A 19602-nucleotide genomic window follows, 5' to 3' on the forward strand; every position below is an offset into this window, starting at 1 on the left:
AGTGTGGTGGAGGCAGGTTCAATCGAGGCTTTCAAGAAGGCATTAGACGATCATTCAAATAGAAACAATGTGCCAGGATACAGGGAAAAGGCGGGGGACGGCACTAAGACATGAAGAGCTGATGCAGACACAATGGGCCTAATGGCCTCCCTCAGTGTCATAACAATTCTGTGACTCTGGAGCACATTGAAATGTGTTGCTACACTACAGGCGTTACGTAAATGCATAAAATGTTGGAAGTGTTCTGCAAGTCTGTGGAGAGAAATGGTTCATATCAATCACCCTGCTCCAGACCTTTAGATAAAATGTTCACTTGTGCTGCTAAACACACAGAGAATTTATAACATCTTCTGTTTTTATTTGATTCCTTGCACCTGCAGTATTTTGCTTCTGTGTTATATAAATGTTTTATGCATGTGTAATATCCTCTCTTTCCTGCTGCTCTGACAGATGATTTAACCTTGTTTTGTCTGATACAAAACCACCATTTTTAACAGTGGCAGGTTTCTGGGTGATTATTGGATATATTCACACTGCCATATTGGCAATTCCCTCCCCCACTGAAAACCCAGCAGTACGTAAATTGTTTCACTAGAATGTGTAAATGATACAACACCTTCCTTTAATAAGTGATCGAACTGTTTTGTTTTAGCATCAAGTTTTATTTATTACTTTAGATGACCCTGATGGCATATAGGGGATTTCAACCCAGATGTGTTTGGGAGAACTAGTTTCCATTGTTGTTAGAGCTCAATGGTGAGAAAGAGATATTGGGATAGAAACAGAAATTCTGATCATTTATTGAGCAGATGGGCAGTTGAGAAAATTGGATTTGAAAATACCAAACATACTGAGGAGCTTTGGCATTTATACACGACCTCAAAGAAAATGAGTGTAACAGAAAATCATTCATTTTTGACATAATATCCACTCATACCTTTCTCGACCACAATCTCTCAAACTCTAAAAACGTTTTGCTGTGGGGAGTAATGCAATGAAGCTGGGTGAATAGTACTGCCTAGTTCCTTACATTGTGTCCATATTTTTCCCAGATATTTCTGTGGACTATAATTTGTAAATAATTTTATAAAATAAGCCAGATATATAGATACAATCTTGCATTGCTAGTTGAAAACACTAAGTTACTCAGTAAATTATCAAAATATTGGCTTCCAAAGATAGTTTGGTTTCATGTTGTTTTGATCGTGAAATGCGCAACTCCCAAATGTTCTTCTTCTTTATCATTCTGAAGTTAAATGTACGGAGAGGAACTTGAATGGTTCAACATAAAACTCCACAGACACAGCAGTCTGTTATGTTATTCATTGAGGCTGATCTGTGGGCAAAGAAAAGATTAGATACTTAAATCGCCGTCCCTACCTTTTCTAACGGATGTTAATTCACACACAATATTACATTCACACACAATATTACATTCACACACAATATTACAGCAATATACAATATTACTGTCGCATATTGTATTACATTACAATATGGGACAGTAGTCTCCAGACCCACTAGCATCATAATGGCATAGTACAGATTGTGATATACACTGAGTGAAAAGTAACAATTCACATCGATCTTGGGCAATCAATTTTTAATCAATAGCAAACACACAAATGCATTGTTGTACTCAAAGTTGTGACTTTTCAACAAATAACAAAGAGAACCTTCTCCCTACGTACATATTTTATGCATTATGGCTCAATGTTTATTTGATATTTTATATCTCCCTGTGACTACCATCCAAAACCGGTCCTTCGGAACAGCTGTTTGTCAGGCTGGATTAAGCTCCACAATATTCCTGTCCAGGCTCCTGTATGAGGACAACTGGCTTTTGTGATATATGTTAATGACTTGGACTTTGGTAAACAGGACATGATTTCAGAATGTGGAGCGATGGTGAACTGTGAGGAGGGGAGTGATAGACCTCGGGAGAACTCAGACTGGTGGAATTGGCAGGTAACAAATGGAATTTAACACAGAGAAGTCAGAAGTGATACACTTAAGTAAGAAAAACATGCAGGGACAATATGCTGAGAAAGAATTAAAACAACGGTGGGATCCCAGACTTTATAAACAGAAGTTAAGTAACCAAAAGCAAAGGAATTATGATGAATGTCTTAAACTATAGATTTAGCCAGAGCTGGAGTATTGAATTCAATGCACTTTAGGTCAGGCTTTTCCAATCTTTTTCTCGGGGGGGGTGGGGGGGGGGGGGATAATTTGCATGTTTTTCTCACTCAAGGAGCCGGTCAGCAAATTTTGGAATGATAAAGTTCGGCACAATAATAAATTGGGTGAATTAAAAAACAGTAAGTAATAAAAATGAGCAGACTGTGAGAGTATCAGTGTATATAGCTGGCTGACTGTGAGTGGGTATATATCTGTTTGTGTATGGTGGTGACAGTGACACACACACACACACACACACACACACACACACACACACACACACACACACACACACACACACACACACACACACACACACACACACCCTTTAATGGACTCACGATCAACATCTGGCTGGAAGTCGGCATGAAGGTGATTACAATATGAGACAATAGTTTCCAGGCCCACCGCAAGGCATCTCACCGCAACTTCCCCCCCACTCTCCCCCTGCACCCTCTGCCAGGAGATGGTCCTGTCAATGGGGAACAGACATACTCACTGCACTGGTGGGGACAAAGGCCAGTGAGGCACCCCCGGGAGGTTGGGGGCAAAGGAGTTGTCTCTTGGGCAGTGCCAGCCTGGCACCATGGCACTGCCCAGTGCCTAGGGAGGCATACTGGGGGGAGCGGAGTCTGCTGGAGAGGGTGGTCAGTGGTGGGGGGGAGTGAGGGGGTGACTGGGGGAGGTGGTCCAGGTAGGTCAGTGATTGGGAGGAGAAGCCAGTGATCGTGAGGCTGGCAATTGAGAGGGCCAGTGCATACACACTGATCTCTCCACTGGAAGATCAGCACATGTGCTATAACCCGCTGAGCTCACTGATTCCAGCCTCTCCAGTGGGTTGAGACCCCGCCACTACTTTCCATGTGAATCCCTCTGAGGCTCTCCATGATGCACAGAGTGCCAGAGATTAGTTCAGGTCCAAAAGTGGACTAGGACAACCTCCTATTTTCCCATCTGCTGGGCACTTAGTTTTTTTTTGAAGAATCCTGGCCACTGTGTGTCACACTCACTCCTGCGCTCACTTAGTCTCTTGTCCTCACTCTGGCCCATTCAGTCTTTTGCCCACACCCCTAACTCATTCTTCCCACACAGATACTCAGTCTGCACTCATTCAAACACAGCGGGTGGGATTTTACAGGCTCGCTCATCCTAAAACCCAACCAAGGTCAATGGACCTTTCTATTGTCTGCCCCTCGCCCGCTCCAATTCCTGTGGCGGTGGGGGGGGGGGGGGGGGGTGGTGGGCGGGGGCTGTAAAATTCCAGCCACAAACTGAGTCATCCCCACAGAGATACTCATTCACGTTCACTCAGACATACACGGTCAGTCATACTCATCACCATGCCTTGGTACGTCCTGCCTCACCAGCAGGACAGGTCCAGCAGAGGTGGCAGCACACTGGTATCCAGGTTATCAGGAAACGTGGCTGATTTGGCCAAATCAATGAAGCTGAATTTTTCCAGCTCTTTGGACACGGGGGCTGGATGGGAGGGGGTTTGGAAATAAGGCAGGGGTAAGCATCAGAAGAAATGTGGTGCTTTCCCATATTGCCAATTCAGCCACTTAAGGGCCTAATTAAAGGTCACATTCCTTCGCTCTGGGCATTATTCCTCGATTGGAAAAGTCCCATTGCATTGGGGGGAACAGCACGTGAACCTTCACAGCCCCCAGACATCTTTCCAGTGAGGAGCCTCCTTGATGGGCAGTTCATGTCTCACAAAGGCATCAGCTGTACCCTGCTGCCTAAACCCGCTACCCCTGGAATAACTGCACACCCCCTTCACCCCCCCATCCCAACTCCCCCCATTCAGGCCAGCCTCCCGTCCCCAACGCTCCCCAGAAAAGCTCACGTGGGGGGGAGTCTCCAGGCCCTCGAACCGCGATCACAATTTGCGATGGCCTGAAGAATTGGGAGTCAGCGAGAAAGCGGGTTCTGTGCCCGTCGCCGTACTCACTGCAACACTCCTCGGCCGTGCTGCTGGCATCACTTAACTTCCTGGCCAGAGTGGGTGGGGAGCCTTGAAGATTTAAATACACCCATTTAAATGTCATTAGTGGCCCCTTGCTATTCACCCACCACCCCAGTGGGATTTGCACCACTGAATGGGAGAATCCCCAATACAGACATTGCTAACACCAGTGGCAAACACTTCTGGTTTCGCACTGGCTTTGGGCACTCAGTCCCAATTTGAGAAAATCACTCCATCGTCCCCCCCAACCTCCCCCCCCCCCCCCCCCCCCCCCCCCCCCCCCGCCCCATATCTTCCACGAACTACTTGCATTGATGATGCTGGCAAAGCACTGGCCACTGCTCACAGTGGTACAGTTGAGCCCAGTAGACAGTGGATTGCTCTGATAGACAAGGGAATTAAGGGTTATGGGGAGAGGGCGGGAAAGTGGAACTGATCCACTTCAGATCAGCCGTGATCTTATTGAATGGCGGGGCAGGCTCGAAGGGCGAGATGGCCGACTCCTGCTCCTATTTCTTATGTTCTTATGAAGGGCAGGCTGCTGTCCTCAATTGGATGGCAGCCTTGGTGGCAGCCTGTTAACTGGCTACTGCTGGCAAAATGCCACCCAGGGTCCCACCGTCCACTGGAGCAGGGTAAGGCTTCCACTTTCTGGCCCCAGAAATAAGACTTGACACACCTTTAAAATATTTCCCTAAGGAGTTTGAGGCAGTTAAATGTAGGCAGAAGTGGGTGAGGTATACACAGTTAATGGATCAAAGGGGCTTATCCAGTTCCTAAAAATTTCTAACAAAATTCCAGTCTTTTTTTTCTTGTCTTTTCTCCATGTATGTGCGTGTTAAACTCATGGGTTATTTTAGTTCATGTTCTGAATTGATTATAGCTTCTGGCTTTGAAGTTGGCAATACAAACTCGCATCTGCTTCCCTGCCCCCTTCCAAGAAATAAATCTTCACTTCAGTCCCTGAAGCCCTTTCTCTGGCTTTAATTAAACCCTGTGAGACTCATTCCAGTGCAGTACTTCCATGGGGAGGAGGTTAAAAGGAAAATTGTTAATTCAGAAGTACGAAACTATGATAGGCAGCACAAAGGCCAGGGGCAGGATTTTATGCTCCTTCGCTGGCAGGGTTGTAGACCAGGAGAAAGTGTGAAATTCCTTGGCTGGGCTTCCTGCTGGGTTTCTGCCTGCAGTTTTACTCTGGCAGAGCCTTGTCTAGCCTGCCCTCCCTCCCTTTCCCCACTTGAGGCATTTAGTCCTTGGGGGTTGCTTGCAATCCCAGTTTTGTTCACGGCAGCTTCTGACGCTGTACAGACTGGAGAGCACTGGTCAATCAGACTGGCTGGCAGCTCAGTAAGTTGGCCAGGGGAGCAGAAGTCCTGGCTCCTGCCAATTAATGGTATTCAGTGCGTGGGCTGACAGGGGACAGGCAGAGTCGGTGGGGATGTGTTCCCTGCCAACTCTAGGCTGATGGAAGGTAAATCCTGGCAGTGTGAAAACCCTGGTTCTTATTACTGCTGGCAATGGCATCCCTGTTTTTAACCAATGTTCACCCCATAAGGAACAGATGCAAGAACATTTATATTTTACTCCTAAAGATGTTTTACGTGTCAAGCACATAAGGTCAATAAGAGTGATCAGAAAGACACACAGGATATTGGCATTTATTAATAAAGACCATGGGGCAAACGCAGCCGAAAATTCCACCCTAAGGCCAGGAATTCCCACCCGAGGTAAACACACCTTTGCGTAGTCCACTGACTCTTTTGTCCTGCCCTCTCTTATTCACATGACGGGTGGGAAGGAACAATTCCGCCCATAGAATCTAAGAGCTGGGAGGTTATGCTGGAACTATAAAAAACATTAGTTGGGATACAGTTGAAATACTGCACATAGTGTTGGCGTTTTCGCTATGGGAAAGAGGGTTCAGAGGAGGTTTACGAGGATGTTCCCAGGTTGGCAGGAATTTTTACGAGGAAAAGTTGGATAGGATAGGTTGGGTTTGTTTCCTTAGGAACAGGAGAGGCTAAATTGAGGTTTAATTGATGTGAAAAAAATGTGAGTGGGATGGTCAGGATAGAATGGACAGAAAAGTTGAGGGGTCCATAAGCAGGAAACCTCAGACTCCGAGTCAAATATAGAAATTTAGAGGCAATTTGTGGGGATGTTTCTTCACCCAGAGGGTGCCTGTAAGAGCAATAGAGTTAGAAACCCTAAGAATATTTAAAAGCTACATGGATATACTGTAATAACTGATAAAGGATGGATCAAGAACTAGTAAGTGGGATTAGAGCTATTTGTCAGCTGCACAGACACAGTGAGCCAAATGGCCACCTTCTATTCTGTAAATTTTAATGATTGCAGGGTGCTGGCACCTTTTGCAGTTTGTAATACATATAAATGATTTGGAGGAAAGCGTAACTGAATTGATTAGTAAGTTTGCAGATGACACAAAGGTTTGTGGAGTTACGGATAGCAATGAGGATCATCAGAGGATACAGCAGGATATAGATCAGTTGGAGACTTGGGCAGAGAGATGGCAGATGGAGTTTAATCCAGACAAATGTGAGGTAATGCATTTTGGAAGGTCAAATACAGAGAGGAAATATATAGTAAATGGCAGAACCCTTAAGAATATTGATAGGCAGAGGGATCTGGGTGTACAGGTATACAGGTCAAGGAAAGTGGCAATGCAGGTGGAGAAGGTAGTCAAGAAGGCATACGGCATGCTTTCATCGGCCGGGGTATTGAGTTTAAAAACTGGCAAGTCATGTTGCAGCTTTATAGAACCATAGTTAGGCCGCACTTGGAATATAGTGTTCAATTCTAGTTGCCACACTACCAGAAGGATGTGGAGACTTTGGAGAGGGTACAGAAAAGATTTACCAGGATATTGCCTGGTATGAGGAGAGGTTGAAGAGACTTGGTTTATTCTCACTGGAGCAATGGAGATTGGGGGGGTGGGGGGGGTGGGGTGGGGGGGGACCTGATAGAAGTCTAAAAGATTATGAGAGGCATGGACAGATAGTCAGAAGCTTTTTCCCAGGGTGGAAGAGGGGACATTAGGGGGCACAGGTTTAAGGTGTGAGGGGTAATGTTTAAGGAGATATACAAGGCAGATATTTTTACACAGAGAGTAATGGGTGCCTAGAACTCGTTTCCAGGGGAGGTAGTGGAAGCGGATATGGTAGTGACATTTAAGGGGTTTCTTGACAAATACATGAATAGGATGGGAATAGAGGGATATGGTTCCCGGAAGGGCAGGAGGTTTTAGTTAAGTTGGGCAGCATGGTCGCTACAGGCTTGGAAGGCTAAAGAATGCTGTAATTAATCCTGTGCTGTAATTTTCTTTGTTCTTTGATTCTTTTATGAATTTCTCATACATTTCAGCAAAAAGCAGATGCAACAATCTGTGTCACATATGTGATCCCAAGATTTTCTCTTTCAAATACAATGCTCTCTCTCAAATATTCTAAAACTTTGCAGCACAATGGAAATGCTTCTGACTGTGGATTCCTCCAAAAGTATCAGTGGAAATATCACAGTTCACAGAACCACATCTATCTTTGTCACATCTTTTCAGAAAATGCATTCTTAACTTTGTGTGGTCAATTGAAAAGCTAACAATTTTTAGATAAATCTGCATTGGATACTGATGGAGTTTTTACTCAACACAGGACAGACTTTTTATTTCAACTTGCATACTTGTGGGATAGATCTTTGGCATAGACAAACTAACTGACAAATCTGCTCAAATGTTTGGGATTACATGCATTAAGTCCTTGACCAATACTTCTTTAAATTGGGCAAGAGGTGAACATGTTGTTTATCTGTGCCACTAAGATTTGATGAACTCCTTAGACACAATAAAGTTTCCCAGTTTACAAAAGATTAACTGTTCTAAGTAGGTCATGATATGTGAGATTGCATGAATTATATAATGAGTTATGTTTCTCAAGCAGTATAAAAATCATTCAACATAAAGAGCCAGATTTCCAATTCCTAATGGAAGTGGGAATGGGATGAGGAAAGCTGAAATGTTGATTTTCCTTTTACTGCAAAAGTGGATTTCCCCTCACTTCCCAACCCTACACTTTTTTATTTTGGGTGGTCATTTTATAGGCCAGGAAATCCTTGGGTTGCAGTGCTGCATGCACCACTTATGAGGTCAGGGTCACCATTGTCAGTCACATGGCACATTTAAATAAACATCCTTCCCACCACCTGCAATGTTTACAAGTGCTGGTGTAAGTTTTATAAGTTATAAAAAAAAAGCCTACCTCAATGGAGAGTTCATGACCAATGGGGGAAGCCTGTGAGGAGCTGGGAACATTCTGACAGGTGTGTTAAATGTTTTTGCAACTTCAAGATGCTGTATTGTAATGCAAATGTGTTTTAACTGCAATGATTTATCATAGGATAATTTAGCCAGAAAAATTAAGTTGACCATTACATTGATCTGCATTGTTTAAATGTTGAAATGCATTGGAGTACTTTACCCATGGAGAAAGTAGCATTGTATAGTTAAAAGTATGGAACAATGTGCTGGGAACACTTCTGTCATGTTTTGAACCGTGATTTAAACAAGAAGAAATCTCTTCTTTGGAAAAAAAAATGCCCTGCTGTTGAAAGTTAGAGGAAAGTTAAGCACCTGTTCTGCTCCATTGATTGACAAGCAAATTGCTTTGAAATGGAAATGAAGCAGCTTCTACATTTGATAAACTTTTTCACTTTCAGGAGACTCCATGATGTAGATATCCCAAGGTTCGCTCTTACAGCTAAGCCTATTATCAATATTTGACTGCGTTTCAAAAATTTACCTCAGCCAAGAGCTGTGTTCATAAGTTCCTGACATTTTTAAGATGTTATTAAAGCATTATCTGTGTCTGATGTGGTTAAGTGGATCAGTCTTGTATCTGTTTTAGACCAGACTGACTACTTGAGAGGATTTACACTTCTCTGAATTTTTTTTATGAATGAGAGTCCTTTTTGGTATAAAGTGCCCTACTGTATTTATGGGAGTTTCTTTTTCATATCAACTTCAAAGCAATTCTGAGTCTTCCCATAGTGGGTACTGGGTGTGTGGCTACGGAGAATAAATGTGGGCATAGGGCCAGGTGGGCACACGGAAGGAGCATGGGGAATATGAGGGGACATTGAGGAGCGTTGCTTGGATAAAAGGCTGAAGGAAAGGTTTAAACAACATAAGAATTGTGTTTGGGGTTGGGCTGTTGTCCCTGAAAAGTATAGCGTTAAATTCCTTACTATCGAGGAATCCCCTGAAGAATTAATCCACTGCCAGGTATAGGGAACATAGATCTTTACTCAGTTTACTTGCTCCACATTCCAAATGATAACAGTTCCCTCAGGGCTGCTCCTCGCCAGCTCACTCCACACCCTGGGTCACATGACCCATTCCCTTAAAAGGGCTGTGCCCCAAAACACATAACATGTGGCAGACCTTCTAACTAGCCAGTCTCCACGTCCACATTCTGTCCACACTGCAACGTGGCTCGCAAAACCCAGGCTTTCCTTGCGTATGTCTCTCAGAGATAAAGATCAGACAGGAATGGCATTTGTGGAGGGCTAGAGTTTCAGACTCTGCAAAAGGGCCAGACTTGTGTTTTCCGAGACTGTCTCAAACAGCTGAGCCAAAGAGTACAGGAGATCCAAAACTAAAGGAAAATGTTAGGAGGCTTCAGCTCCTCTAAATGAGTAGAATGCTACTTCCCGAGTAATTCAATAATCAAGTTTGTAGCCTAATGAATTACTGAACCATAGCTGAAATGTCACAGAATATATTAAGTATTGGAAATATTATGAACTATGGTAAGGTTATTAAATACCAATGTACAAAGATTGTCTGATATTCAATAAATGCATCGTATAATATCAGTCTGATGTTTGGGTGCTGGAAACAATTTCTTGCTCTCTACAGCTTTTTCTTTATTGACTCAGTTTTGCCTTTGACAATTCTAGAAGTGGCCATGATAAACATGCAATGACCCAACAGTGTCTATCATATCCTCTGTAGATTTGGCACTTTATTAAAAAAACAAAGACTACAGACTGGGTGACTACTGCCAGAACAACAACTCATACAATGGATTTAAATCAGTAATTTGTTGTCTATCTGGAGTTATCTCTCATGGAACATAGAGTCTTGGAACCAAATACTGAATGTCAGACTTTGAATGTTTTCTTTTTTGTTTTTGAATTGCAGTTTGTTTCTCAGAGTATTGCTTGTGAAAACATTGATACCTAATAAAGAAAATTAGGGTTATCTATGGGTTTCTTCCATGTGATCAATAGTTAATGAACAATGAGAAACCTGTTGGTCGCTAAGAGGACCCCATTACATAACCAAATATCTGTTACAGCAGATACTGTAATTTACTGAGCTCAGTAGAAATTAAAAACCTTTCTTTTCATTAAAAGGTATCTATTGGGAGGGTTTGTGTTGTTCTTTGTCTTGAGCTATTACTATCTCAGATTAGTACTCCTTTTATGGAATTGGGAGGTCAGAGTTATTCTAGTCTTCATATTAATGTCAGTGCAGAGAGAAAGGAACCATGTGTGTGGGTGGATATGTGGGTATATGTGTATATGCATGGGTATATTTGTGTGTGGGATGTGTATATGTGTGGATTTGTGTGTGTGGACGTGTGTGTGTGTGTGTGGATATGTATGTAGAAGTGTGTTTATGTGTCTGTATGGATGCGTAGTTAATGTGTGTGTGACTGTGTGGGTATTCATGTGTGTGGATATTTGTGTATAGTTGTGTATGTATGTATATGTGTGTGGATATGTATGTGTCTGTATTTGTGTGTGAATGTGTGGGGGGTTGTGTGTGTATATTGTATATGTATGTATATGCAGTGTTGATGTGTATATGTGTTTTGTCGCTCTGCATCACAAAACCATCCAGCCAACTTCCGGCTGAGGTTATTCGTGAAGCCCCACCTTCTCAACCCTGCCGCTCGCCTGAAGTGTAGTGATCCTTAATGTTAAATCACCACCAATCAGCTCTCTCCCTCAAAGGAAAACACAACCTATAGTCATCTAGTATTATCGTAACTGTGTGTGTATGGATCTGTGTGTAGGGAGGTGCATATGCAGACGTGTGTGTATATGTGTGTGTAGAAGTATGTGTATGTGTCTGTGCGTGAATGTGTATATATCTGTATAGTTATATGTGGGTGTGTATGTAAATGTGATTAGATATGTGAGTTTGTGTGTGTGTACATGTGTGTGCAGAAGAATGTGGATGTGTGTATGTGTGTGTGGATGTCTGTATATTTGTGTGTGGGTATGTATGTATGTGTGTTTAGATATGTGTGTGTGTAAGTGTGTGTGTGTGTGTGTGTGTGGATCTGTATGTGTATGCATACGCAGATCTGTGGATGTGTGGAGTGGATGCATGTATATATGTCTTATTGGATATGTCTGTATGAATGTCTGGATGTGTATGCTTGGCGATATGTGTGTTGTCCAACTGACTAGTTATAATGCCCTGGTGCTAGTCCAGCTTTTGCAACACCAGATCATACTCCAACAGGCTTATTTAAAATCACAAGCTTTTGGAGCGCTGATCCTTTGTCAGGTCAAATGTCTGAACCTGACAAAGGAGAAGCGCTTCGAAAGCTTGTGATTTCAGATAAACCTGTTGGACTATAACCAAGGGTTGTGTGACCTCTCAACTTGTCCACTCCAGTCCAACACCTGCATCTCCACATCATTCCAGATTTTATCACCTACAATTTCAATGAAATGTCAATCTAGCTCCCTCTTGGAAACAAGTTTAGTTTTGAATCAGATTACAGTTATACTGCCAAAGTTTTGTAGTTTTAAGCACAAGGTTGGGTATAGACAAATCATCAGTGTAACTGTCTTGCATCAGCATCTATGAAAAACTTTTAGAATAAGTTGTTTGTTTAATCTTGAAAGTAGTTGAGTTAATATGTGGTAAAGATGTTACACAGATGTCTTTATGGATGTTTGATACATTACAAATGTTTTCTCATTTGACACAGTTGAGTTCTAAACTTTCTTCAAAGAGTACATCATACCCTTCGCAGCATTTAAAACTCATTGCATTTTTTGGTTTAGAGATGTTACAAATGTGTTTGGGGGAGGCTGCATCATAATATGTGAAATGAGCGCTTCCGAGGACCGTTTCGAAATAGCTGGTACATTGCATGCATATGGTGATAATCCCAATTTAGTTTCAGGACATAGGTATATAGTCACCCAGTTATGTATGAGCTTTTAAAAAAAAATATGGACAATCAGCTACTTGAAGTCAACCTGACAGAATGGCTCTATATACTATATAGTAACTATATATTAGTTACTATAAGTAACTATATACTTATAGTTGAAGTATAATGGCTAAAAAAGGATGTCTTTGTTTTTGAATGGAGTGCCTGCATGGACAAGGTGACAGAGAAAGAGCCCACTAAAGGAAAAGAAGTATTGATTGACCTTAGCCCAATGCTATTCATCTGTGCCTGCTGAGTAAGGGACTGCCACTCATGAATCATCCTCCCCAGCCACAATAGATGGTGTTCAGTCTAGAAGTGACGTACACCCTGGGCACAGCACATTGTATGCCGGGAGAGATGGGTGCTTAATGAAGCAGCAAAGGATTATCTGCCATTGCTGCTTAGTGGAAATGCAGCAAGCGATTTCAAAATAAGGCTGATCTTTGTGTACAATTCTCAAAAACCCAGAGTTATTCCAAAAACAAGCTAGCTGTTGTGCGGAAAGCAAGTGGGAAGGTGTAGGCATCCTAAGCAATTTTTGAGGTTTGGTGTACATCCTTCTTTTGTGTAGTTGTCGAGGCTTATTGTTCAGCAAATAATCTTGCCAAAAAAAACATTATGGTTAATACTCCTGGTCACTCTACGAGTCTTTATGACCTCAGAGACAACATCAAGGTGATATTCCAATCATCTAACACCATCTCCATTTCTTATCTATGGACCAAGAGGTCACTGCAACTTTCTAGAGCCATTACTACAGAATAATTTTTGGGCAGGTTATCAAAAAAACTGAACATAATGTTTCTCCATAAAGGAATTTTAGAAGAATTATATCATTGGTAAGGGCATTGATAATATCTCCATGGAATGGAGTGTGGTTACTTCATCCAATATAGTGTGTGGAAGAAGTTGAAGCCAGATTGTGTTAGAGCCAAGCCTATGTGAAACCTTTGATAAAATCCAAGAGATGATTGTAGAAATAGACAAGCAAACGGCATTGGATGAGCTAAACACCGGGGGTGTTGCAGATTTACTTGCCTCCCATGCACGTGTTGTCTACTGAGGATCTGAAAGACTTGGAACAATAGAGGGCTGTAGAGAGGGGGATAATGGTAAGCAAGAACAACCAACCAAGACATTTAGCTCAATGTCACTTGATGATGTTTTGAAAAAGTTTGAAGAGGCAACAGCCATCTTTGATGGAGAAGACACTGCCAAAGAGCAAACAGCAGTATTAAAAATGGAGTCAACTGCTATAGGAAGAAAAGAGGAAAAAAAAGCAGGAATGCAGGTGTCACTGGGAAATTCAAAAGTCCAAAAAGTTAAGAACTGTTAAAATAAAGTTGCAAAGAGTCTGAATAGCCCTCCAAAAAGTCCTCAAAAAAATCCTTGCCAATAACCCTCTAAAACATCTTCCCAACCTCCAGTAAAACCCAACTCCACCTCCACTCATCCATTCCCCTAAATGAGACAATGCTTCACAGCTTTGCACCCAAACTTTATGGTTTTCTTGTCTTTCTCACATTTGGATAAGTTTACAGTTGATGTTTCCTCAATTTGAAAATGTTAATGTATTTGTTGGTATGGGAATGTATAATTCCAAAAACCTGTCTCCAGGAATTTAATTCTGTTTATAATATTGTGTCAGTGTTTCGCAGAGTTATTTTTTGCATTGTGTTGTGATTTCTGGGAACAAATTATGAATATTAACCAAGGTCCTGTGGCGCTTTTTGCTTTGCTCTTTTCTTCTCTAACTTTGTTGACATTTTGCAATGGACATTGGCCTAGATTTCTTAATGGCAATTATTATGTAACCCAAGAATGCCTAATGGCCACCAGCTACCATATTAGATCCTCAGTTGTGCTAAACAGAGTCATAGAGGTTTACAGCATGGAAACAGACCCTTCGGTCCAAGTACCAATGCCGCCCTTTTTTTAAACCCTGAATCTAGTCCCTATTGCCTGCATTTGGCCATATCCCTCTATACCCATCTCACCCATGTAACTGTCTAAATGTTTTTTAAAAGACAAAATTGTACCTGCCTCTACTACAACCTCTGGCAGCTTGTTCCAGACACTGCCCCTCTGGATACTGTTGAATCTCTCCCCTCTCACCTTAAACCTATGCTCTACTAGTTTCAGACTCCTCTACCTTTGGGAAAATATGTTGACTATCTATCTGATGTGTGCCCCTCATTATTTTATAGACCTCTATAAGATCACCCCTCAGCCTCCTATGCTCCAAAAAAGAAAAGTCCCAGTCTATCCAGCCTCTCCTTATAACTCAAACCACCAAGTCCCGGTAGCATCCTAGTAAATCTTTTCTGCACTCTTTCTAGTTTAATAATATCCTTTCTATAATAGGGTAACCAGAACTGTACATATTATCCCGAGTGTGGCCTTACCAATGTCTTGTACAACTTCAACAAAATGTCCCAGCTCTTGTATTCAATGTTCTGACCAATGAAACCAAGCATGCTGAATACCTTCTTCACCACTCTGTCCACCTGTGACTACACTTTCAAGGAGCTATGAACATGTACTCCTAGATCTCTTTGTTCTGTAACTCTCCCCAGTGGTCGACCATTAACTGAGTAAGCCCTGCCCTGGTACAATCTACCAAAATGCATCACCCCGCATTTGTTTAAATTAAACTCCATCTGCCTTTTATCAGCCCACTGGCCCAATTGATTAAGATCCCATTTCAATCGGAGATAACTTTCTTCACTGTCTACTATGCCACTAATCTTGGTGTCATCTGCAAACTTACTAAACATGCCTCCTATATTCTCATCCAAATCATTAAAATAAATGACAAATAACAGTGGATCCAGCACTGATCCCTGAGGCACACCGCTGGTCACAGGGTCTCCAGTTTGAAAAACAATCCTCTACAATAATCCTCTGGCTTCTGTCATCAAGCCAATTTTGTGTCCATTTAGATACCTCACCCTGGATCCCGTGAGATTTAACCCTATGTAACAACCTACCATGTGGTACCTTGTCAAAGGCCTTGCTAAAGTCCATGTAGACAACATGAACTGCACTGCCCTCATCTACCTTCTTGGTTACCCCTTCAAAAAACTCAATCAAATTTGTGAGACACGATTTTCCACTCACAAAGCCATGCTGACTGTCCCTAATCAGCCCTTGTGTCTCTAAATGCCTGTATATTACCCTATGATTTCTGTTGTATTGCACTGTGCATATTTGTGTGTTTTCTGTCAGTTTGAAACAAACATTCTTGCTTATCTAATGTAATCTTTCGCTTTTAAAAAGTTGCTAAAAAGATCCTTACCTTCAAGTGATTCAACAGAAACGGATTTCAATATCGATATTAACTGTTGTTGGATGGTTGGTACAGTGTGAAAGGTTTTAAGTACGAAAAGAAAATCAGGAGAATATACTATCTGGTGTAACTCTGCAGGATGTGCACTCTTGGCTCCAATAGCAATGGGCACGATACCAGCTCGCTTTACAGCAAACGCTGCCTGTCCAACATCATCCCTTGATTTTCCAGCAATGATGAGCACTAGAATCTGGGTAGCCCCAGTGTCATGTCTGCTGCCAGCAGATGCAGTAAAGACATTTCTTATAAGGTAGTTCAGCGCAGCACCAGTGTTGAGGACTCTTCCTGTTTTCCGTCTGAGCTGTGACGTTGCAGCCAAAACTTCATCTTTGCTTGAATAAGTATTAAGCTGAAACTCAGTTTTTGGGTCGTGACTGTATTGAACCACAGCAATCTGATCTTTGTCAGGTCCGATATCAAACTCCTGGATCACTGTCATCAGAAATGCCCGGATTAGAGGAAACGCTTTTCCCATTCCAAGAGTGCCATCGATAAGGAAAACAATATCTCTCTGCCCGGCTGTGGAAGCTAAATGGAAATGTAAAGAAAGCATAGAAAATCAGAAATTATATACCAAAACAAAACATTACAGTCACACAGCACCTTCAGCACTAGAAAACATCTCAAGATCCTTCACTGGAGCATAGTTAGACCAAAACAAAAATCAAAAGGAGAGAGAGAATTGAAGATACCTGGAGAGGAAATTTCAGAGGATGAGCCTCAACGGCTGAAGCCAAGGTGAGCAATAGATGGGTAAAGGAATTGCAAGAAACATAAAGGGCCAGATCACAGAGGAGGTCACAGAGGTAGGAAGACGTGAAGCTAGAAAAGATTTGAATATCAAAATGAGAAATATAAATCTCACCGTGGATCAGATGTGGATCATAAGTCAGAAAACACACTTCTTTCTCTATCCCAAGAGTTGTTAAATTCAGTGTCATTACTCACCACTCCGTCATCAGATTAAGTGCAAGGATGCAGTAAAGAACAAGTCAACCCTAACTATCTAAACCATTATTGTTCAATTGGCAGTTACTGAAGGTACTGAAAATCCAAACTTTTATGCCATGTAGAGGGCCCTACCTCAATGACATTCTGTTTGTTTGGATAAAACTTCGGGGAAAAGATGTTTCTTTTATATATTTAGACTGAGCCCAAAGAGCGTTGCATGGTGAAAATGGACAATTGTACATTTTCAATAAAAGTAGTTGGCTGCTTAATGATAAACAAAGCTTTAATTTCTTTATAGAGTCACAGAGTCATTGAGGTTTACAGCATGGAAACAGGCCCTTCGGCCCAACTTGCCAAATCTGCCCTTTGTTTTAAACCCTGCTGCTATCAGACTTTTGAATGGATCTACTTCATATTAAGTTGATTTTTCTCTACACCCTAGCTATGACTGTGACACTACACTCTACACTCTCCCCTTCTCTATGAACGGTATGCTTTGTCTGTATAGCACGCAAGAAACAGTACTTTTCACTGTATGTTAATACATGTGACAAGAATAAATTAAATCAAATCAAAGCAAAATTCCATCTTCCTCCACGTTGGGGACTTAGGGATTTGTGGGAGAATCCTGGCCCTGGTGTTTGTTACATCCAATATTGAGCTCCTGAGTTATTAAGAAATGAATATTAGAGAGAATGACCTCCCCATTCATTTGATTAGAAAGACAATGGGCCAGGAATAGAGCTAAATTAGCACATGCATTTTGGACAGTACACGTGGTCTTAAAGCTCCATAATAGCAGAGACAGGGTCACGGCAGGTATCTGATGATGTAGGCATTAACGTGCACACAGTGAATCTCCCCGGGACGATGCAGATAATGACGTCAATCAACATGCTGATTCCAGAGATACCATTTTGTAGCTCAGTATCATTGTTTTAACCTCTCATGGAGAACTTTGCTGCAGTTCTATTTCACCATTATTTAAAGAAATAATCAATTACCTTCAGCTCAGTTGCTGGCTGAGATTTTATTCTGCCGGTTTCTACAATCCTACAAATGTTTGGTGCACCTTATTTATTAATGTGTAGCAGCGGTTGAGGGGATTTTTACTGACTTCTGAACATACTTGGCATGAGCATGGTCAGAGCTGTTTAAACTGTTGGAAAGCAGAGTACGAGGTGCAGGGTTCCCCAGTCAGATGCTGATCTGGCCAGGCTGTGGACAGATTAATTTTCCTGTGTGAACCACGGTGAGTTAAAATGTGTGAGATGTCTGCATTTCAGTAAGAATGCCTTCACTGAACTCTGTCAGCTGCTGCATCTACAACAGCAGAGCTGGGCAAGGGTCAGTGCCTGTGAATTTTGCCTTCTGCGACTAAAGGCCATGGCAGTGGCACGGATAGGGAGTGTCTCCCCAGTGCAAAAGCCACTGGGAATTTACATGGTGTCAAACTAGCCTCGTTAATTATGCAGTTGGGGTCCCCAATGTATCCCAGGCTCCCAGGCAACAAGGAGGTGGCCCGAGGGGGAGCAGGGAGCTCCAGGGCCCAAATTCAGCGATGCCTCCCTGGGTGTCCTACTCAACGAAGTGGAGGCTGGGTGGGATGTGCTCTATCCACAGCCTGAGGGGAGGAGGAGGACAGGCAGGGAGATGAACCCAACGTGGGAACAAGTATCCAGGACAGTCAGTGTGCAAGGTATGCAACACAGGACGGCTCTGCAGTGCAGGAAGTAGGAGAATGGCTTCATCTGCTCTGTCAGAGTAAGTGAACCCTGAACTCACTTTGCCGAATGGTGCAGGGGACATGAACCTCGGTGGCTGTGATAAGGCAATGTCCCAATGCAGTCCATCTAGTCTGCAAGCGGAGAGGTCACTGTGGCTCCCTGATCTTCCACACAGAGAGCTCACAGGCTGTCTAGGAGAGGGCCGGGGGAATGGGGTCAGACATTGAGAGCACCAACAAGCACTGCTAATGACATGACTCTGTCAGTCTTATCCTTCTATCTCGCTGCTCTGGAGGGTGCCTGGCTGATAAAGTGATGCTACCTGTGCATGCATGAAGGTCTCCATGGGGAAGTTGGCAGACTCCATGAAGAACCTAGGCTAACAGGTTTATTGGAAATGCAAGCAGACTTTCACTCCATTGCTATGGCCATGGGTAAGCTTTTGCAGAAGCTACAAGACAGAGGAACATGGTACCTCAAATTCCCTCCAGGTGTTCCTTCCCCTCAAAATGTCAAGGGCCCTCGGGCACCCAAAGGGAGGAGGAGTGGCAGTTGGACACACTTGGGCCTCCACTCAGGACACTCAGAGTGTCCAATGATGCTGAATCTCTCTTGCCTGCGAACCTTCCAGCCTCATCCTTTGCCACCGCAGGGGGAGCAGCTGCCCCAGAACAGGGCAGCCAAAGGAAGCCAGGGACCTCCAGGCCTCAAGTCTCCAGAGGACAGAAACCAAAGTCATCCAGGGCAACAGGGCCAACTGGTCAGCAGGCTGCCTCCACCCCTGCTGCAGGCGTTTGAGGAGCAGCTGGAGAAGAAGTGACAGGGAAAAAAAAATCACAAAGCTCTGAATTCACAAGTGGTTGCTATTGCGCACTATCGTTGTTACACTTAACATTCTTTTGTGAAGTTGGTTTACCAGCACTTTAATCATGTCTGATATGGTTTATTTACCATAGTCCTTAACTAAGCAAATGAACAGCCCACCCTATCATCCTCTGGGAAACAGCCTCTGTACCCCGTAATCCAGCTTGTGTAGGAAGGCAATTCATTAGATTTTTGCAACATCTCTCAGTGTGCTGTCCACTATTGTATAAGAGAAGTCACAGAGGCTCTCTCTTCTAAGACAACTAACTACATTTCATTCTGTCCTAAGAGAGATAAGTG

At 42.8% G+C, this 19602-nt stretch overlaps 1 protein-coding gene across 1 annotated transcript in view; it reads right to left on the reverse strand.

The window, feature by feature from the left end:
- Positions 1–373: 373 nt before the first annotated feature.
- The window catches only part of LOC145349755 (uncharacterized), a 108524-nt gene continuing 89295 nt past the window's right edge, over positions 374–19602 (reverse strand). Inside the window, exons 19-20 of the mRNA XM_080198289.1 lie at positions 15710–16288; positions 374–1336 (exon numbers count right to left, since the gene is read on the reverse strand). Coding sequence (XP_080054415.1) covers positions 1323–1336; positions 15710–16288 — 593 coding nt within the window. The 3' untranslated portion in view covers positions 374–1322. The remainder of the gene's footprint in view (positions 1337–15709; positions 16289–19602) is intronic.

Source organism: Carcharhinus amblyrhynchos, chromosome 11, assembly GCF_965287045.1.
Source record: "Carcharhinus amblyrhynchos chromosome 11, sCarAmb.v2.hapA, whole genome shotgun sequence".
NCBI lineage: Eukaryota > Metazoa > Chordata > Chondrichthyes > Carcharhiniformes > Carcharhinidae > Carcharhinus > Carcharhinus amblyrhynchos.